Here is a 22126-nt window from a genome sequence, read left to right as displayed (position 1 = left end):
AGGCCGATAATGCGCCTCACCGTATACAAAACACATTTTGCTGGTCCACTATAACCACATCTAAAATCTAACCCAACAGATTCGAGCAATATGTGAATAGTTCTACGCAACAGAACAATGTTTACCGACCAATACATAGAGGGAAGAAATATCTTGTAATGTATTCATGCAAGGACGCGCTTATATTTGGACAGTGTATTCCAAGCCATATGGAACAAAACAGATTGGGTGTTCAACATCGTAAAGTATTAATTTACAAACCATATGAGACGCCTAAGGTCAGTGTTCATGGTTTCACAGCATTATTACAGGACTTAAAAAAAATTGAATTCGATGCTCACGTTATTTAGGACCATAGTCTACGGCCTGTAGGAAACAAATAAATTCGGTATTCATAATTGGCACACATCAAGTTTTGCACCGTGTGTGGCCTGATGAGTGGAGCAGCACTTCACTTAGGCAGGTTCAATGGTCACAACTTGACGCAATAGGACCGGAAACCCCCATTGTAGGCCATGGATCATTAAGACGGACCTTGGCCGTTCCCCTTTCTCCCGTCCACAGGAAAGGCGAACTTTTGGGCGACCCGAGTCTCCCCACCTCGCTCGCCGTCGATCCGTGGATTCCTCCGCCTCCGGCGGCCGCTCTGGCGGCGGGAGGTAGGGGAATCCAAGGATCTAGGCCTGTACATAGTGTAGGGGTAGGTTTGGTGCTGGCCGGTGGCGTCTTGGAGGCGGAGTTGTCGTCGGCTGGTGTTTGGTTTGCAGGTGGCGGATCTCCTCTCCGGAGTCGACGTTCTGTGGAGCTTCGACGCCGATCCGTCATCAACCTCGTCCTCGCTCCTCTGTGGAGGTGCCGTGGGCGTCTTCCCCGTGTTAAGCTCCGAGGGCGGCGGAGTTTGCAGGTCAAGATCTTGAAGAAGAAGATGAGGCGCATCGGACCGACTGCGGCGGCGCTCGATGGTGTAGGTCCTTTGGGGCCGGCGCTCGGCGACTTCCCGCTCGCACTGGGGACCGCCTCCGATCCAAGGCATCGAGGGAGGCAGCGGCGGCGGCGCGCCACCGACGGCAACGGCGTGTCGATGACGTGGTCAACTTGCAGAAGGACGAAGCTGTAATTTTGTGTTTGTTGGGTTTCTTTCTGTAATATCTCCGGTGTAATTCGTCTTCTTGTTTCCACAAAAAAAAAAGGAAACCCCTATTGTAGCCCGGGCTGCATGTATTTTTTTTTCTTTTCTAAAACTTCAAAAAATTGATTTTAAAGTTTCAAAAATCAGGAAAAAATACCAGGACATAGAAAATGTTGTATTCTATCAGTGTGTAAATTTTCAGAACAAAATATATTGTATTGAGCTCTCAGTAAAAATGATAAATCTCACCAATGTTGAAATCAAGATTTGTCATTTTTGCTGAGTATAAAATACAACATATTTCTTTTTGAAAATTTATACACTGGTATATTTCAATTGTCTACATCATAGTATATTTTCGATATTTTTTGAATATTTAAATTCGAATTTTCAGATATTCAAAAAAGGTCTCCATGTAGCCCGAGCTACAAAAGTCCACTAGAACCGCACGGGTACAAGTGACGATAAGTCCTTCAGGTCTTGTGCAACTCCCATTTTCATCACGCAGCCTACTCCTCGGTCGGTATTACCGTCTAGAAAACAGATACGGGAATCAATAATGATGTTATGTGAACAAGAAAAATGAAAGTACAGCACTATACTTGATTTACCATATATTGATGCGTACGGGATGTGCTTAATCTTCTGCCAATCTGGATCTCCAATTGTTTTGCACGAACACGCCAACACTGTTTCAAGGGTAATCAGATGGAATTCCTTGATAGACTGGGGCAGTGCTGGAAGCGACCGAATACTATCGCAGAATTGGATGGCCAGGCTCTGCAGTGACCTCAGGTGCTCTATGCAACACGAGCTCATCGACACCATAATGCAGCCAAGCAGTCTGAAGTGTTCAAGAGACTGTGGCAGTGCTGGAAGCGACCTAATACTACCGCAGTCATTCAGGTCTAAGCGCTCAAGAGATGGTGGCAGTGCTGGAAGCGACCGAATATTCTGGCAGGACTTGATCTCCAGGCTCTGCAGTGATGTCAGGTGCTCAATGTAATCTGGCAAGGCGTCCCAACTGCAGCCCACAATCCCGAGCTCACGTAGATGAGCGCAAAACCCAACAAGTTCAGGACCAGGTTGTGCCCTGCATCCGTAGAGCACGAGATGGTTCACGTGCTTTGGGCCACCATTGTGCATCCAGCTTGGATACGTCGAACATTGGTAACCTTCGATAGTCAGTGATTCGAGATCCTTGGGAGGGCAAAGACCTTCTAGTACTTGTGCCTGAGATTCTGGACTCGCTTGAACTCTCTCCCAGGACAGTTTCAGTGTACCCAGCCCTTCCTTACCGGCCAGATTGGCCTCGAGAGCTTCCGCCTTGCTTTCAACATTTTCCAAGCCCCTAATCGAGAGTTGCCCCCGAAGCTTGATTAGGTTCCCGAGTTGCTTTAACTCGTGGCCTTGTTGCTTTCTTACATTGAAGACTTTCATCGATAGGAGTGACGTCAGCTTGCCGATGTTTGGGATATCCAGAAGGTCTGAGAAGCGTACATGCCGCAAATTGACGAGGTCACCAATATCTTCAGAAGTTGAAAACTCCACATTCTCAAAGCGCTTAAAATCCAGAATCTGCATGTGGTATAGCTTGCTAAAAGTGGCCGGTAAAGTCAACCTTAGAATTCCACGACTAAAAAAACTAGCACGTAAAGCAAGATACCTCAGGTGTGTAAGCTGACCAATACATGCTGGGACTCGGACATCTAAGGAGACACAACCTCCCTCCTTTGAATATCTGGGACTTATGATAAGCACACGCAACTTCCTCAGCTTCTTAAACATGCACTTCAGGTCTTGCTCCCCAACTGCTCCTTGTATATTTTTACCACCAATGATGAGAGTGCGTAAGTTGTACAATTTGCATATCTTCATGGTGACCAATTCTTCATTATAGGTCTCAACAAATAAATGTCGGACGTTTGGAGGAACTTCCACTGCTGTACATTTTCTTTGCGGTTTCCAACTATTTTCGATTCTGAAACAGTCGCTTCCAGCGGCCTTCTCCGCTAGATCATGCAACAGATCATGAATTAAATAGTACTCCTTCTCAAGGGGATTCTCCTTTGCTCTAAGTTGCAGAAATGAGGCTGACACTAGTTCATCAAAGTATTCCTGGCAAACATCTTCCATTTCCCCCCCTTCACTAGTGCATCTGGCAAACCCTTCTGCAACCCATAGCTTTACCAACTCGTGACGTTTCAACAAATGTCTTCGAGGAAATATACTGCAGAAAGCAAAGCAACGCTTGACCTGCTCACAAAGATGATGGTAGCTCCACCACAGAGCTCCCATGGTCTCGTTCAAAAGGTCCCGGTTTCGAACGCTTCTCCAGAACTCAACGGTTTGCCTTATACGCAACTGTGCTCCAACTATTCTGGCTGCTAGAGGTGACCTCTTCAGCTTTTTTGCAATCTCTTTTCCAATATCTTCCAGTGTTCTACGAGCATGATCGTCAACAGGTACGCCATGGAGTGCATAATGCATGAGCAAATTGCAGAAGACATTTTCATCTAGGACTGGTATGGGAATACATCTCTGCTTCGCGACACCGAGAGCTAATAATGCATCTTCAGTTCGACTAGTCACAAGGATCTTGCTTCCTGCCTCTCCAGCCTGCAGCGGCGAAAGTATCTGTTGCATACTTTCAGACTGCGTCACATTTCTAATATTGTACCAAACATCATCTAGTACCAAAATGAAACGTTTTCCATGCAGTTTCTTCTCCAATATATCTTGTAAGGTGTCACGATTACTCAATTGAGGGCATGAAGTACCTGTAGCAGCTTCAAACATCTGCACGTAAAGGGCATCCACACAATAATCCTGAGAAACATGAACCCACATTACAAGGTCAAAATGGGCATCCGTTTTCTCACGGGCACAAACAAGTTGCGCAAGGGTTGATTTCCCAGAACCGCCGACACCATGAATGCCAACAACAGTGTAACATGGAGCACTATTGCTCTCAGGCTGACCATGTTCTTCCTTCTCATGAAGCATTGCTACGATCTTATCACAATCTTCATCTCGTCCGATTATCTTTGATAGAGGCCTTGAAGTAGTGACGCTACCTCGTGATTTAGCAGCAACACCATGGCTCTGGTTTGCACCACTTAGGCTTGGCAGGTTCATCAGTTCCAAAACTTTGCATGCATCATTTATGATCTCTTCTAATACAAGGCGTTTGGGTAAGCCCTGAAGTGTCACGGGGTGTGGAGGAGAGAGCGTGAGGAGAGAGAGAGCGTGAGGAGAGAGAGAGCTGCCGGCGCCTCGCCGGCGCCCGCCGGAGGAAGATGAGTCTTGGTGAGCGTGTTGCCCTGTCGGCCTCCGACCTGTCCTCGTTCCCTTCGTCGGGCGGCAGGGGCCCTGGAGGCGCTGAGGGAGGCCGGCCTGCGGCGGCGGAGTGGCAGAGGGCGGAAGGGTCGCGTCGGCGCCGCCGGATGCTGAGGAGGCAGGAGCAAGGGAGGCCGTTGCGGCGCAAGCAGCTGCCGGCGGCGCATCCGCCGGCGCACCGGTACATGCCGGCGAAGCTTCATGGCCTGTGCTACCACTGCGCCAGGCCGGGGCACATCTCCAAGGAGTGCCCAAATGACGTCTGCTGCATCGTCTGTGGAGAAGAAGGGCATGTGTCGCGGGGTTGCAAGCGGCCCAGGTCGCCGTCGGGATCTGAGCAGGAGCGGGCGGCTCGGCCCTGTCCTGAGCCTGCGCGGGTGTTGGTGGGCTCTGGGCGAGATAGGTCTCCCGACCAGATCTTGCCGCCGCCGCCGCCTGGTCCGCCGCCGCCGGGTGCTGTGAGGATGGGACGCCAGTGGAGCAGGGTCGTCCGCGAGGGCTCGGAGGAGAGCTCTGCGCGGGGCCCTGTGTTTGGCGTGCCGTTCGAGCAGTCTCGGGTGCAGGCGGAGGCGGTCCCTCGGCGTGCGCCGCCGCCGGCGCAACCGTCACCAAGGCCGTGTTTTTTGGAGTACTCGGAGGAGCTCCAGCACATGGAGGAGCAGTTGCGCAGGGCGGTGGTGGTTACTATCACGGGCAGCCGTCCGGCGGTCAAGCTGAACGACGCGGCGGCTCTGCTCCACGCGGCGTTCCAGGTTGGGCCGGGGGACATGTCCATTAGGGCGTTCTCCCCGGAGGATTTCCTGGTTCTGTGCGGAGACGTCCGGCTGCGGGACCGGATGGTGGCGAGGGGGCTCGTTCACGCGCCCTGGTTCTCGCTGTCGCTGCGCGGCTGGCTGCGGCAAGCTCACGCAACCGCAGTGTCGCTGCCCTTCCTTGTGCCTGTGGAGCTAAAGGGGGTGCCAGGGCATGCGTGGAACCGCCGCACGGCGGACATGCTGCTCGACGGTTTTGGGTTCGTGGTGGATGTGGCGCCGCCAACGGCGCGGCGCGATGACATGTCGGTGTTCTTGGTGTGGGTGCGCGCTCTGGATCCTGCCAGTCTCCCATCTTCCAGGTGGCTGTTTGTGGAGGAGCCGCCGGTGGGCGCCAGGCCGGCAGGGCGGCACAGGGGACGAGCGGCAGTGCCTAGGGCCAAAACACTCAGGTACTTGGTCACCATGCGCGTGGCTGCGGACGCTGTGGAGCCAGGGACCTCTGACGCCCCGTCCTCGCCATCTCCCCCGCCGCCGCGTTCGCCGAGGTCGCCTCGATCGCCGCCGCGGTCGCCGCGGTCTCCTTCGAGGTCACCACGGTCGCCGTCGCGGTCGAACTCTAGCCGTGGGAATGCCTATGGCGGGTTTTCGCCGCCGCAGGAGGTCTCTGGTTCGGCCTTCGACTCCCCCAGCCTGGGTCTGCAGGGACCTGGCTGCGGTGGAACGCCGGATGTCTCGCCGGCGGCGCCGGCGCCGGTGGAAGTGGTTCAAAGTGGAGTGGGGCCCGTGGGTCAAAAGGAGCTTTTGACTGGCTTTTCTTCGGTCCTTGGTGCAGTGGGCTCTCCGAACGTTGGCGAGCAGAGGGCACAAAGCGACACGCCTCTGTCAGTCTGCCAGACAGGCAGCCAGGCCACGCGACAAGAAGCTCCTGATATGCTGTCTGCTGCGCCTCGGACGGTACTGAGTAACGTGGTGTCCTCCGGTTCGTCGCGCCACTCCGTGTGTGGGAGACAGGAGGTCGTGGTGGGTCTCTCGCACAGATCACCCTGCTCTGTTGCGGGCCCGTGGATTGGACCGGTCATTGGGGACGCTCCCCAAGCCGACCAACGAGGAAGATCGCATGGGGATCTGCGCGGATCGGATCGGCGGTCGCTTCTGGGCAACTCCTGTTCCCAACCCAGGGCACCCGGATCATCTGTGCAAGCCAGTTTTGTGGCTGACTCTCTGGAGTCTGTGGACCTGAGAAGTGGGGCTCGCTCGGCCTCTAAGCTAGGAAGGCGCGCCCGTTCCTTGACGCCGCCGCGATCTGCCTCGCTCAGGAGGACCTGCAGAAGCGACTCTGCCTCCCCGCCGCCCCAGTCTAGGGCGGTCTCGCCGGCGCCGGCCTCCACACCCGCTCCGGCCAGGGACGCTGCAGACGGAAGGACTCCTCTGCAAAGCATCATCCTGCAGATCAAGCAGCACATCGCCAATCCCCTGCTACCTTTGCCGGAGGTCCAGAGAGGCCGGCGTAGGCGCCTTTTCGTTCCAGAGGAACAGTGTAGACGCAGCGCACGGATTGCGACGAAGACTAAAGGAAGACCTGCCTGTCCGATCAAGAGGGCGCAGATGGTGCTCAGCGCTAGGTTGGGAATCTGTGATGTAGAGGGGGAGCCAATTGTGGATTGCCTGGAGAAATACGCGCAATTCTTCGACGGGCCACTCTCCCAGGCGCGTATCGAGGCTTTGGCAAAGATGTTCTTTCTTGATTGCTCGGCGCAGGAGGACCCCCTCTGGTCCTAGGTGTTGGTTGCTTCTGGTGGTTTGTAGACATTTTTTCCATCAATGAGTCTTCCTAATGAAAATATTGTGGTGTGGAACCCTCGTGGCCTTAACGCCCCAAATAGAGGGACGGTGGTGCGCACGGCGGTGGAGGATGCGGCGGCATCCATTGTGTGCTTCGTGGAGTCCAAGCTCGCCCATATCGATATCTATGCGATCAATAGAATTCTTGGACCTCGGTTTGATAAATTCGTGGCGTTGCCGGCGACGAACACGGCTGGTGGAATCATTGTGGCCTGGCAGGATTGTAGAGTTCAAGTTCTTCGCTCCCAAGTGGATCTTTTCTCGGTCACGATCGAGCTATGCTTCCCGGGTGGTGAACCGTGGGCACTATCCACTGTTTACGGACCTACGCAAGACACTTTGAAAGTCCAGTTCCTCGAGGAGATTAGAGCGGTTCGAGCGGCGTTTCCGGGCACGTGGGCTATTGCAGGGGATTTCAACTTGATCCTTGATGCTGCGGACAAGAACAATGCCATGCTAAACAGAAGAATGATGGGCCGCTTCAGGAGATTGCTCAATGATTTGGAGCTGAAGGAGCAGCCCCTGATGGGTAGGCGTTATACATGGAGCAATGAGCGCCAGGCGCCAACGTTGGAAAAGCTCGACAGGTGGTTTGCTACGGTGGAGTGGGACATGAGCCATCCGGATTGCCTGCTCCAAGCTCTCTCTTCCTCTATGTCGGATCATTGCCCAATTATGCTCTCCACCAACGTGTCCATCAATCGGAAATCGAGGTTTCACTTCCAGAGCTTCTGGCCCAAGATTGCTGGGTTCAGAGAGGCAGTGGCGGCAGCTTGGTTCGAGGAGGAGCAGCATCAGGATCCCTTCATCGACTTGCAGAGAAAGCTGAAGTCCACCGCGCGCGTGTTGACTAGGTGGAGTCAAAGAAGGCTTGGGAACGTCAAGGAACAGATTCTGTTGGCCAACGAGGTCATTCTGCAGCTGGATAAGGCCATGGACAGGAGGCAACTTACTGTGGATGAACGATGGTTGCGTGGACAGTTAAAGAAGAAGGTGCTGGGGTTGGCTTCGCTCGAACGGACAATCGCGAGACAGAGATCACGCATTGCTTGGTTGCGGGAGGGCGACGCAAATACGGCCTTCTTCCACATCCATGCAAGCGCCCGGAGGAAGCGAAATCACATTTTCCGTCTGAGGAGCGGCGACTCTATAGCAACGGTGCCAGAGGAGATGGAGGACTTGGCCACTCAACACTTCACGTCGCTCATTGGTGAGCCTGCTGCTAGGGAATTCACCCTGAATCTTCAGTCGCTGCACCTCCCTGCTTTGGACCTGGAGCATCTGGAGATGCCACTCTCTGAAGACGAAATCTGGGCCGCCATCCGTGCTCTTCCAGCGGACAAGGCGCCAGGGCCAGACGGATTCACAGCCAGATTCTTCCAAACATGTTGGTCCACTGTTAAGGAGGCGGTCATGAGGGCTGTGAGCTGCTTCGACTCTGGCGATGCCAGGGGCTTTGCGCGCCTAAATGACGCTTATATTACTCTGCTTCCAAAGAAGGACGGGGCCGTTAGTGTGGGCGATTTTCGACCTATCAGTCTTATTCACAGTGTCGCCAAGATCGTTTCCAAGGCTATGGCAATGAGGCTTGCTGATCCTATCTCCCAGCTTGTGGATTCAAATCAGAGTGCGTTCGTCAGGGGGCGATCGATCCAGGACAATTTCTTCATGGTGCAGAACTCGGTCCGGAGTCTACACAGAAAGCGAGTGGCGGCGCTCATGCTCAAGCTCGACGTCGCGAAGGCGTTCGATTCCGTCTCATGGCCTTTCCTCATTCAGATTTTGAGACACAGGGGCTTCGGACCAAGGTGGATAGCGAGACTCATCACGCTACTGACAACCGCCAACACTAGGGTGCTGATTAATGGTGGTGCGGGACAGCGGTTTTGGCATGCTCGGGGATTGAGACAAGGCGATCCAATATCGCCCACACTTTTCATTGCCATGATGGACACGCTAAATGCGGTGGTCAGGTTGGCGGAGGAGCGGGGCGTTTTTGCGCCTTTCACAGGGTCAGGAATCAAGCATCGCCTATCGCTTTTTGCGGACGATGTTGTGCTGATCATCAAGCCCACGACTCAGGAGGCGGAGGCGGCGGTTCAGCTTATGCAGGTCTTTGGCACCGCTTCAGGTTTACACTGCAACCTGGCCAAAAGCACAGTTTCCCCTATTCGCTGCGAGCAGATCGATCTCGCCCCCATCGTCGCCTTGCTCAATTGTCCGGTGAAGCCCTTCCCCATCCAGTACTTGGGACTACCTCTCTCCCCGATCCGATTGTCCAAGACAGATCTGCAGCCGCTGGTGGATAAACTGGCCCGTCATGTGCCGACGTGGAAATCGAAGCTCCTTGAGCGCAGTGGGCGTCAGGTTCTAATCAACTCCACCCTGACTGCAACCCCCGTCTACCACATGCTATCCTTGGACCTGCCGCCATGGTTTTTCAAATGTGCAAACAAGCTGATCAAGGGGTTCTTCTGGTCCGCGTCTATGGAGGCAAGAAGGGGCCAATGCATTGTGGCCTGGGACTCCGTCTGCACGCCCAAGTCCCTTGGTGGACTAGGTGTCAAGAATCTGCGACTGCTAAATTTGGCACTGAGGATTAGATGGAGATGGATGGAATTTGGGGTGGAAGATAAGCCATGGCAAGGCCTCTCCTTCAAGATTCAGGAGGAGGCGGAGGAACTTTTTCAGGCTGCGGTGGAGTGCAGGCTTGGTGACGGGCAGAAACTCAGGTTCTGGACAGACAGATGGATTATGGGGCGCAACGTACAACAGATCGCGCCAAATCTCCTTCGTTTTGTTGTGCCTGCTAGACTGACTGACTGTGTCGCAGATGCCCTCGTTGACAATAGCTGGGCACAAGCTCTCCGCGGCAACCCCTCGGTTCAGGCGATTGTGGAGCTTTTCTCGCTCTGGGATATGGTGCAGGTCTTCACCATTGACGAGCAGGTGAAGGACACTGTCACCTGGAGGCAAACGCCGAGCGGATCTTACACGGCCAAATCAGCTTATGAGCTGTTCTTCGTCGGCAGGACCGCTCTCGCAGGAGCACGGGAGCTGTGGGCTGCAGGGGCGCCACTGAAGCACAAGATGCACATGTGGCTTGTCCTGAGAGATCGTCTTTGGACCGCGGACAGATTGGCGAGGCGTGGACTCCAGCACAATCCCCTGTGCCCGCTTTGCTGCCAGGAAGCGGAAACTATCGAGCACATCACAGTCCAATGCTCCTACTCTAGGGAGGTTTGGTATCACATGCTTCTCCCTAGGCGCCTGCATCGTTTCACCCCTCCGGCGACAGCGCAAATCAAGCTTTGGTGGCCGGCGGTTTCGGCGGGAGTGCCTAGAAAGCACAGGAAGGAACTCAACGGCCTCATCGTCCTGATCTCCAGAGAGCTTTGGCTTGAGCGGAACGCCCGCGTGTTCGACAAGATGGCCACCATGCCGTCGGAGCTTTGCAAACGGATAAAAGGAGAATTTGCGCAATGGGGAAGAGCTAGGCTTTGGGATGCCGGCGGTGGAGTGGATTCGAGAGTAGCGAGAATTACAACTTAGTGGAGTGTGGGTGTTTGGGAGAAGATCGAGTTGTTCGCGACTTGATCTCGCTCCCTGCTTGTAAAAACCTCCTTTCTTTCTTAATGAATGAAGACACGCGATGCTCGCGCGTGTTCTTGAAAAAAAAAAATGATCTCTTCTAATGTGTCTAGCTTCTTTTTCAACTTAACTTTTGACATACCACTCTCCTGCAAAACAAAATGACACTTGAGAAACCATTGTACGTAGAAGCGAACATAAAAAACGAAGGAAATTCATTTTTGTAGCTTCATTTGCACTTAAGTCGAGAAGGCATCTCCATGTTCGTCACTGATTCTATTTTTTTTACTCCCTTTGATAATAGTATCACTCATAGCATGTTATTTTTTGTGTGTTCTACACAGTTTGGGTAGAGAATGCATGCGAAATCGTAGAATACCATGCATGTGCCCAATAGTCGTGTTTTCCAATAGTTTAGAGAAGACGGAGAAACTTTTGATTTTTATTCACGACATCAAGAATACTGTGAACATAACCATTGGACTACCCACCGAACCGGACAGAACAAAGACAAGAAAGACGACCCAAGGTGTTTATGGTCTCCGTCGCCGGCAACACTGCCGGCCACCCCGCCTACTTTCGACGTATGGCGGACCCTGGCCTCTCGCCGGCGAGAGAGTTTCTGTTACTTTTGTTTGTTTCTTTTTGTGTCACCGTCAGAGTATTAAGGTGACGGTGACATCCTGATGACGAATAAGGTCCTCATTTCTCTATTCCCATTTTCGGTGGCGCGCCTAACGCCGTTGGGGTCGTATGGAGTTGTTTGCTATATGCATCCCCTGGGATCAGCGGCAGATCCATGATTGAGTTACGTAGGGGGGGGGGGAGAGGCGACAACACAACACGATTGTAGCATTCACATTAACTTTGTCCAAGAGCACAAAACAATTGCAGACGGAATGTGTCTACCTAGCTATAGCTAACAACAACAACAACAACAACAACAACAACAACAAAGCCTTTATTCTCAAATAAGTTGGGTTAGGCTAGAGGTGAAATCCATAAGATCTCGTAACCAACTCATGGTTCTGGCACATGGATAGCAAGCTTCCACGCGGCTCTTTCCATGGCTAGTTATTTGGTGATACTTCAGTCCTTCAGATCTCTTTTTATGGACTCCTCCCATGTCAAATTTGGTCTGCCCCGGCCTCTCTTGACATTATCAACACGCTTTAGCCGTACACTATGCACTGGAGCTTCTGGAGGCCTGCGATGAATATTCCCAAACCATCTTAGACGATGTTGAACAAGCTTCTCTGCAATCGGTGCTACCCCAACTCTATCTCGTATATCATCATTCCGGACTCGATCCTTCCTTCGTGTGGCCACACATCCATCTCAACATGGGCATCTCCGCCACACCTAACTGTTGAACACGCTGCCTTTTAGTCGGCCAACACTCAGCGCCATACAACATTGCGGGTCGAACCGCCGCCATAAGAACTTGCCTTTTAGCTTTTGTGGCACTCTCTTGTCACAAAGAGTGCCAGAAGCTTGGCGCCACTTCATCCATCCGGCTTTGATCCGGTGGTTCACATCTTCATCAATATCCTCATCCTTGTGCAGGATTGACCCCAAGTATCGAAATATGTCCTTCTGAGGCACCACCTGCCCATCCAGGATAACCTCCTCCTCGTGCCTAGTAGTATTAAAACCGCACTTCATGTACTCAGTTTTAGTTCTACTAAGTCTAAAACCTTTCGATTCCAAGTTTTGTCTCCATAGTTGTAACTTCCTATTGACTCCCATTCGACTATCAGCGATTAGGACCACATCATCCGCAAAGAGCACACATCATGGGATATCTCCTTGTATATCCCTTGTGACCTCATCCATCAACAAATCAAATAGATAAGGGCTCAAAGCTAACCCCTGGTGTAGTCCTATTTTAATCAGGAAGTCATCGGTATCGCCATCTCTTGTTCGAACACTTGTCACAACATTATCGTACATATCCTTGATGAGGGTAATGTACTTTGCTGGGACTTTGTATTTCTCCAAGGCCTACCACATGACGTGTCGCGGTATCTTATCGTAGGCCATCTCCAAGTCAATGAACACCATATGCAGTTTCTTCTTTTGCTCCTTGTATCTCTCCATTAGTTGTCGTACCAAGAAGATGGCTTCCATGGTCGACCTCCCAGGCATGAGACCAAACTGATTTTTGGTCACGCTTGTCATTCGTCTTAAACGGTGCTCAGTGACTCTCTCCCTTAGCTTCATTGTATGGCTCATAAGCTTAATTCCACGGTAGTTACTACAACTCTGAACATCCCCTTTGTTCTTGAAGATTGGTAGTAATATGTTGCGTCTCCATTCTTTTGGCATCTTGTTTGCCCGAAAAATGGAGTTGAAGAGCTTAGTTAGCCATACTATCGCTATATCTTCGAGGCCTCTCCACACCTCAATGGGGATACAACCGGGGCTCATTGCCTTGCCTCCCTTCATCCTTCTCAACGCCTCCTTGACCTCAACTTCTGAATTCGCCGCACAAAACACCTACTGGTATCATCAAAGGAGTTATCCAGTTCAATGGTAGAGCTCTCAGTCTCCCGATTGAACGTCATCTATGCTTAATCTCCTTGTCCTTCACCACTGCTCCGTCCTTGATGCATTTAACTTGGTCAACATCCCTCTTCTTCCTCTCTCGGATCTTGGCCATCCTATAGATGTCATTTTTGCCTTCCTTCGTGCCTAACCGCTGGTAGAGGTTCTCATACACCTGACCCCTTGCTTCACTCACAGCTCGTTTTGCGGCCTTCTTTGCCATCTTGTATTTCTCCATGTTGTTTGCACTCCCAGGTACAAGTATAGCTAACAACGGTGAAAAAGTCTACATATGCACCATGTAGATAAACTTGATACTCAACCTACTAAAAGAATATGACATGACCTGAAACTTAGTTGTGATAAAACATTTTCCTAGGAAAACAATACATAAGTAAATGAGAGTTGGCTTGAGTGGTCGTTGAACTATAATAATTTGCGATACATTTATGTCAATGCAATAAAAACCGTATGCATCAATTGATGCAGAGGCTAGGCCTTCACCATTTTAAAAAAAGAGTACGTAATCATATATAACTCGACGGACCTCGCTAGCATTTATATTGCTTTGGATAGAAAATCATCATTGGTTGGACGAGAACTGAAATTACATACTCAAACCGAACATATGGGATGAATGAACTAATGTTGTTTTGTGACAAATGATCAATGTTGCCGGGGTACATATGTACGGGGAACTAAATCCAGGCCATGTTTGCCCCCTCCGCCACTGAGTAGAGCCTCTAACTCAATGATTGTAGGACTAGCAATGGAGGTTCAAGTCTCTGCACTGGTGGACTTGCTTGGTGTTTCGAACTTCGAAGCAACAGTATGAACGTGAGGACGACAACACAAGTGAAGTTCAGAGTCTGATCTCTTAGGCCAAGGTCTGGCCTTAATTGGTTGTGCCTGGCAATGATCTTGTTGAAGGCATTGTTTTGAGAGCAGAGACTATCTTCAGGGTGAAAATAACCTAAGATCTTTGATTGGGCAACGACGTCGCTTGTGCACTGTTTTCTTCTTGGAGGCGAACTTTTGAAGAGTCTGAAGTTCAGGTGTTGTCTTGGTGGTGGATGTATTATTGTTGTTAGGGCCGGAATACGTAGGAAGACTTTTATTTCTTAGTTTCTTTTTCTTTTTTTTGGCTGAGTGCATCCGTATTACTATTAGGATATTACGTTGTTGCAGAGGCTGGGTGTTGTTGTAGAGGCCGAGAGTATTTGATATCTTCCTGATATTAATATATTCTCTTTATCAAATAAAATCTACTACAACGCCATTTTCTGGCTACTACGAGGAAGGGGCGAAGACTGGCGCAGCTCGCTCTAGTGATTGTAGTTGTTTAGGTGGTCCAAGCAAAGTCTGATGAACCAGATAAATCACATAGATTAAGCTAGCAAAATGCAAAGCAAATTAGTCTAGACTATCACAGATCCATTGGGTTCTGATGAACCAGGTCGCCTGTGCTAGTGATCGATACGGTTATGTATCAAGCAAAGTCCTGTCGTTGCCGCCTTTTGCAGGGAAGGTTATGGCCACGAGGGTGTAAAGCCACTGTGCCCAAATAAATCAGAAAAATCAAAGGTTCAGTGAGAGAAATACTAATGTTCTTTTCATGTATTCCCTCCGATTTGTAATAAGTATCATGGCTTTAGTTTAAATTTGGATGAAATTGAACTAAATCCTCAACACACACACACACTTATTATGGATCGGAGCGGGCGCATACCAAAGCTTCTGGAACCTAGATAAATATGAACACATAGAGGGAGGAAAGGACCTGATGTTTTAGTGGAGAGCTCTTCGTCACGGCAGACAAGATCTGCTTCAAGCGACGTGAAGGCCCAGCGACCTCTGACTTGAGCTTGTCATCTTGTATCTTCTTCTCGAGACTGTAATACTCAACATCATCCAAGATTTCCTCTGCTTCGTAGAAAGCAGATTTAAGTTTGTTGTACAGTCCCTCCAAACGAGGCCTGCAAGGGCTCCCCTCAACCGCTCCCATCACCCGCTCCAGCAATAAAATCTTTGGCTCAAGCTCGCTCAGCTTCTCCGATGCATCAAAGCCGAGATAGGAGGATGCTTTCTTGAACAGGTCGGAGATGATGGGCGAGGCAACCCACCCTACGGCTTTCATGCCCCATCCTATTGCGACAACTGCAGTCAATGCTTCCGCCATTAGAAGCCCCAAGCGCTTAGCAGTTCCGAGCGATTTCTTGCAACTACGCACGAGATTGTGAAGGAAAGCTTTCTTGGAATGCCTAAGGACATGTCTGGGCGGCGTCAACTAATTTGAGAGGGAGGTAGTACCTTTTATTAAACTGTATAACTAATCATGTGAAGTTAATTCAAACAAGCAACCACGAGATGTAGATTTTTTTTTTAAAAAAAGCAACCACGAGATGTATATTGGAATTATTGGCCAATGGGCCTAAAAAAAGAGAGGGGAAGGCGACGTGGGAGAATTAAAAAAAGAGAAAACGCGTGAGGAGTCTTGGGAAGAAACTTCGTCCTGGTTGGAAAGCTTTCTTGGAATGCCAAAGGACATGTATGGGCGAGGTCAACTAATTTGAGATGGTGGCCGTACCTTTAATTAATTTATTAACTGTTTAGTAATCATATGAAGTTAATTGAAACAAGCAACCCCAGAGATGTATTGGAATGATTGGCCAATGGAACATACCGAATAAGAGCATCTTCACTCGTCTTCCCGAACATGCCCCCGACGTGTCATTTTTTCATCCGGACGGCGAAAAATGGCCCAGCCGCGCCCCCGGTTCCTCGTTTTTCGCCGGATTTGGGCTTTCATCCATCCGGCGAGCCCACACCAACCCCGGCCTACCGGGGAGCGCTCGGGGACTCCGAACGAAGCGAAAGCGCGAAACGCCGAGAAATCTCTCCCGCGCTTTCGTTTCGTCTTCGCCGCGGAGGTGGCCCCGACCGGTCAGCGACACGCGCATCGTCTTCCGCGCGCAGTAAAGGCTGCCGCCGGTTAGCTCGCCGCGGACGCGTCGCATTCCACGCGGCATTAATCGCCGGCGCCAGCCGCGCCTATATACGCCGTCGCTCGCCGCGACGCGTACCCCTGCTCCACTCTCCCTCCACTCTCCCGATGGCGTTCAACGACGAAGACGGCGCAACCAACAACGGCTTCCCCCGTCGGTCGCTGCACGCGTGGGAGGGGCACCTCCTCCACCAGGCGGGGTACCCCTGCCCGCCGGACACCGAGCCTCCCGGCGGCGGGTGGCGGCTAAGCGGCCGGCGGCGTGCCAATCCCGCCGCCGCCCCAGGGCCACGCCCTCGACGCCGCCATCGAGGAGGCTCGGATGGCGATGACGGAGGAAGAGCGCGCCGACCCGCGCCACCACCCCGAGAACTACACGCGGTGGAATTCCTTCTTCCTCCGGCGGTGGGAGCGGGAACTGGCATCCTACGACGGCCCGCCGCCTCCGCCTCCGTGCAACAACGCCGCGGGTCACCGGCGATGGTGGAGCGCGCCGAATAGGACGCTCCACAACGTCCTCGAGCACATCGAGGGCGGCAACACCCCGGCGCTCACGATGCCCCCTCCATCGAGGGCATCTGCCAACCGTCGCCGGGGAAACAGCTGGCAGCCACGGCGCATGGCTGCCAGCTCGTCGTCTTCCGACACGGCGTCGAGGTCGCTCTCGAGATCGGCGCCATCCTTGGCGCCGGTGAAAAAGGAGCCGGCTTCGCCGCCGAGCAACCGCACGCGCGGTGGCGGTGGCATCGTCATCCGCGAGCCCTCGGCGGGGGCGGCACAAGGACGCCTCCGCCCGAAGCGCGAACAGGACACCTCCAGCGAGCGGAAGCGCAAGCCCGCAAAGGTGAAGGTGGAGGAGGCCGAGAGCGCCGAGGACACGACCATCCTCGAGGCCGTCATCGCGAGGTCCCTCCAGGACCTCGTCCCCGCTCAGAACGCCATGCCGCTCGACCAGGCCTGCGCCTGGTCGAGGGAGCAGTGGGAGAAGGAGGAGGCGGAGCGGCAGGCGAGGCTCCTCCAGGACGTCGCCCGCTACCGCCGGCCTGCGACTCCTTCATCCGGCGCCGCCATCCCAGTCGTCGACCTCGAAGCCTCCGACGATGACCTGTACAGGCCATCGCCGTCCCCGCCTTGCACCAGTGGCCGGTGGGGAGACGCCGGCCAAGGCAGCAGCCAGGGGGCTTCAGCGTCGCCGTAGTTCGACGACGACAGTTTCGACGACGATGGCGGCGACGGCGACTACATGGTGTTCTACCGCCATTTCGGCATGTAGAGCGCCGTGTTTTAATATTTACAGTTGTATTCCCCTAGACGAATTCGAAATATAGTCGAATTCGGTCCTCTATGTATGAACTTCGCCCTCTATATAGTAAATATCATTAAATTTAGTCTAAATTCGACCGTTTTATGCCGTAGTTTGTCAAGTTTCCGTTTTTCAAATTTAGATCGCCGTCTTCGCCTGAGATCGCGGTTGGGAAACTACTCCTCCCCACACCAAATTTACGTCTAATCCGGACGTAAATTTCCCTGAATTTCAGCGTGGGGAGGCAAACGAGTGGAGATGCTCTAACGAGTTTGCCAGTGCTTGAGCCTAAAAAAATTAGGGGAAAGAGACGCCGGAGAAGACTTTGGAAGAAACTTCGTCCTGGTTGGTCGATCGGCCCTCGATGGGGAGACAGTGGAGGAAACTTCCCACGCCACGTTGCTGGCTTCGCGGAGTTTGCCGGTCCGGCCGCCGCCGCTGCGCTCACCTCCGGAAACGAGTCCGCTCTGAAGGTGACCCACGCCGTCCCCTCCGCCCACCTGCGGCCGCTACCGCGGCGCCCACCTCCGGCAACGACGGAGCTTTGGAGGTGACCCACGCCGGTCCGTCCGCCGCCGGCTGCTCGTTCCTTCCACCTCCGCCGAAGCATTGGACTGCTCTCCGACGCCCCCGTATGCCCTTCCTTGCTTGCTGTTTGTAGCCAGGAGCTGAAGATCGATTACGCAGACGTCCAGATTGCACAGCGCACCACAGTTTTTCAGACTGCCAGTAGCAGAACAAGGAAACTGAATTGTGTTCAGCTATTAACACTCAAACGGCAGAACATCAGGCCAATTTCAGTTCAGCAAAACAACAACAAAGGGGCAAAACAGCAGTATGTCATGGAGAGGCCGCAATCTGACGACGAGCTTGATGGCGCCCAGCGACGCGGGAAGGAGGACTGCTGATTCGAGGGGTCTGAAAGGGGGTCGTCGGAGGGAGCTGAACTGCGGAGGCGGAGGTGGCCAGCGCCCACTGACCTGCTTGTTCGTGGTATTGATGTCCAGCAAGTATCCCTGGTCATCAACTACGATCTTCCGACCCATCCAGAGAACTACCTCCATCGTATCGGTCGTAGTGGTCGGTTCGGAAGGACGGGTGTTGCCATCAACTTCGTGACCCGTGAAGATGAGCGTATGCTGTTTGACATCCAGAAGTTCTACAACGTTGTGATTGAAGAGCTCCCAGCCAACGTTGCCGACCTCCTGTAGATCAAAGCTCTTCCGAACATATGGTAAGAAGCCTGGCAGGGCTTTGTTTTTGTTGAAACGTCACCAACTTTCTTTCTTGGGGGGAAGTGATAAATGGTCGGGGGTTCTACTTTAAGGTCGTGGTTATGGACAATTTCGGATTTATTATGCCTTGTTTTGGGGATTTTTGTAGTTGCTAGGCTGTGCTATGTGCTGCTGTGTTTAAGCTTGAGGATGAAGCTACTGTTGGAGTCCTCACTTTATTATTTCTTAAGAAGACTATGTAATGACCGAATGATGTTATTTATTTGTGTCATCCTTGACTCTTCGCCGCAATTAATCCTGCAAATCGCTTCTAGTATACTCCTGCTATCATGTGTAAAAACTGTTCGCTATTCCCTGCAAAGATTAGTGTTGGCCATCTGGTGTTTTGGTTAGTTATTCCTATTGCTATGTTGGCTATTAATAGTAAGCAATGGCTAGGGAATAAGTTTCTTCTTTAACAATGTGCTACTTCAGATAGATCATGTAAAAAATCTCACTTTCTCAATGCTCTGCTACATCTTTGTTGAGGTGACAGCTGCTGAATCATCATACCCCTTCAATTGAACAAATATCATAGTGTAGCCATGTGGATCTGCAGTAGGTGTTGTCTGGAAAGCTGGACAACATTGTTTGGCATGGATTCTGACGATGGCTTGCGCAGATTATTAAGTGCTTAATTGCCATAGTCGCCTGGGTGAGCGCTTAAGTGCTTCATTGCCAGCAACTGCTGGAGGCATCTTTTTCTCCCCTCGGTGGGTTTTTATGCCTCTGCACTGACCCCGTCGCTGGAGAAACCTTGTCTAGGAGGACATGATTTTTCGGATGGCACATAAACCAGTTTGATGGAGTGTGTTGCGTGCGATTCGTACAGGGTTAGTATAGAGGGCAAACGTGGCAGATCGATGTTACCTACTCCCTCCGTTTTAAAATTAGTATCAACTTTTGTCTACATACAACTAAGTATTGATATTCATGTATATCAAGATAAAAGAGACATTCATTTTAGCACGGAGGGAGATCGCCGAGGAAATATTGGCTGATGTGTTGAGGTCTGCCAAGTGAGAACAGATATAGGCTATGCTCGCCTTCTGATGCCTGATGCCAACAACGCCATGTCAAAGGAGATAGACAACAATGGTGGCAGGGAGGGAAGCTGGGGCGCAGTTGTGATGATATTGACAAAAATAACCTTTTAGCGAAACTATTGCACAAAATAACCTTCTGATCTTTTAGCGAAACTATTGCACAAAATAACCTCCCGATGAAACTATTTCGCTCGACTAACCCTTTTATGTGGTGTATATGTCAGCGGCACCACAATTCACAGACACCCGAGTGAGCGACGCCACACATCGTGTCTTGCGTGTGCCTGTGTGGTGGTTGGGACCGATGTGGCAGAACGTGTGGCGCTGCTCCCTTGGGTGACACACATCCACTTATGTGTGGCGCCAAAGCAACCATAGCCTGACCTAGCCCCATTTCTTCTTTGTTTCTTTCTTCTCCTCTCCCCGATCAGGCGCCCCACCTCTCTTCCCAACCCAAGTCCCTCTCAAATCCCTTAGTTTTTGTAGATTTTTTCGTGGATTGCGTTCGCAACCCGTCCCTTAAGGTAATCTCCTATGATCCCTTTGTTGTCATCCAAGATTTTCATGGATTTGGTTAGATCTAGATGTGAAATCCTAGCTTGATTTCCCAACTCTAGTTTTTTTTTGGAATGTTAGGGTTTGCTGGACTAGGAGAAGTGTTAAGAGTTTGATTGTATGACTTGATTTGTTTTGTCTTTCTATGGCTAATTATTGAACACATCTATCTATTTGTTGTAGAAATTATGGTAGGGATGGCAAGAATTGTTCATGTTTCTCATGTAGACAATGATGTTTTTTTGAAAGGAAACATAGAGCCGGACTTGAATGATCTTGAAAGGAAACATAGTGGTTCGCCCTCGATAGGGATCATGGAAACATCCTGAAGTGTAGGGGTCGTCTTGCCGGCCCACAACTGAAACGTGTGCGTTTCAAGCCTCCATCGGTCGACAAGTGCGGTGATTACTGCGGCGTTGAAGTTCAGCGCCGACCGACGTACAAGCGAGATGAACGGGAGGAGACCAAGAGTCTCGATGTGCTCTATGTACCGCTCATCATACGACATGTCCAGTATGCCCCGTGAAAATGAATCTTCAAGAGCTCAAGAACCTACAAGCATATATAGAACACATAGTATTATGCCATATCCAATGGAACAACACAAGTAGTGTTAACAATAAAAAAAAATTACTACCTTCCCTAGCTCCGCCTGATGATAGGTCCGGTGATCAATGTCATAGTAATCATCGAGAAGTCGCACCATCGTACATTTTTTTTCACAAATACACACAGTAAGTAATATCATACTATCACCATACATATTCTAGATTATGGTTTTCTAAACAAATACAAGGCATTTGTAAGAAAATATGAGGCATTTGAAAGCAAATAGGAGTCATTTCTAAGCAAATACGTGGCATTTCTATCACCATACATATAACACAACACAAATACATGAAAACTAGGGTTGAAAAAACCAACCATCACATGTAGGGATTCATATCTAGGGTTCCATGTCTAAACCAAATCCAAATCCATGAATATGAACCATCACATCTAGGATTTCACATCTAGGGTTTCATGTCTAAACCAAAGCTTTGGAGCTTCATACCCGCATCCGTCCTGAACCGGGTGTCAAGTGGGATCCCACCTAAGTTTTACTTGTAGTACATTTTACTTTTTATAGTGTAAATTTTAACACCGGAATTTGAGTTAGAAAAACCAAAATACACTATAAATGATCCCACCGGGATCCCATCTTAACACCCTACCTAAACCCTATCGCCAAACCCTGTCGCCCCATGAGACACCGTAAACTAGATAGCTTGTTCGGTAATGCAGTACAAATGAAGCTAGATTCTGTCCAAGGCTAAAATAGAAAACGAGACCAATAAGCGCATCGATTGTACTCCGTACTTCAATAGATGCTTTAAATCACCAGGAAATATGTGGATGGAGGCCGATAATACGCCTCACCGTATACAAAACACATTTTGCTGGTCCACTATAACCACGTCTAAAATCTAACCCAACAGATTCGAGCAATATGTGAATAGTTGTACGCAACAGAACAATGTTTTCCGACCAATACATAGAGGGAAGAAATATCTTGTAATGTATTCATGCAAGGACGCGCTTATATTTGGACAGTGTATTCCAAGCCATATGGAACAAAACAGATTGGGTGTTCAACATCGTACAGTATTAATTACAAACCATATGAGACGCCTAAGATTAGTGTTCATGGTTTCACAGCATTATTACAGGACTTCAAAGAAACTGGAATTCGGCGCTCACG

The 22126-nt window shown here is 50.8% G+C and overlaps 2 protein-coding genes across 2 annotated transcripts in view; one reads left to right on the top strand and one right to left on the bottom strand.

Moving 5' to 3' along the window:
• LOC124697531 (eukaryotic initiation factor 4A) overlaps nt 1-19029 on the top strand; it is a 28187-nt gene extending 9158 nt beyond the window's left edge. The window contains exon 6 of the mRNA XM_047230117.1: nt 18504-19029. Coding sequence (XP_047086073.1) covers nt 18504-18721 — 218 coding nt within the window. The 3' untranslated portion in view covers nt 18722-19029. The remainder of the gene's footprint in view (nt 1-18503) is intronic.
• LOC124698099 (putative disease resistance protein RGA3) lies at nt 1568-16960 on the bottom strand. Its single transcript, XM_047230622.1, has 6 exons — nt 16809-16960; nt 14984-15425; nt 10753-10805; nt 2020-4268; nt 1741-1818; nt 1568-1662 (listed from the first exon to the last, which is right to left on the bottom strand). Exons 1-6 carry the CDS (start codon nt 16958-16960, stop codon nt 1568-1570), a joined length of 3069 nt encoding a protein of 1022 aa, XP_047086578.1.
• Nucleotides 19030-22126: the final 3097 nt, after the last annotated feature.

The sequence above is a fragment of the Lolium rigidum genome, chromosome 1 (assembly GCF_022539505.1).
Source record: "Lolium rigidum isolate FL_2022 chromosome 1, APGP_CSIRO_Lrig_0.1, whole genome shotgun sequence".
Classification (NCBI taxonomy): domain Eukaryota; kingdom Viridiplantae; phylum Streptophyta; class Magnoliopsida; order Poales; family Poaceae; genus Lolium; species Lolium rigidum.
The sequence above is the reverse complement of the archived record's forward strand: the minus strand, read 5'-3'. Positions and strand labels throughout refer to the sequence as shown.

Excerpts from the sequence above, each read along its gene's own strand:
- LOC124698099 (XM_047230622.1), bottom strand. The coding sequence starts at position 16,960 with ATGACGATGCCACCGCCACCGCGCGTGCGGTTGCTCGGCGGCGAAGCC. Across the intron at positions 15,426-16,808 it reads ATGCGCCGTGGCTGCCAGCT|TTGCAAGAAATCGCTCGGAA; the intron begins GTTTCCCCGGCG and ends TCTCGTGCGTAG. Across the intron at positions 10,806-14,983 it reads GCTCTCCACTAAAACATCAG|GAGAGTGGTATGTCAAAAGT; the intron begins GTCCTTTCCTCC and ends TTTGTTTTGCAG.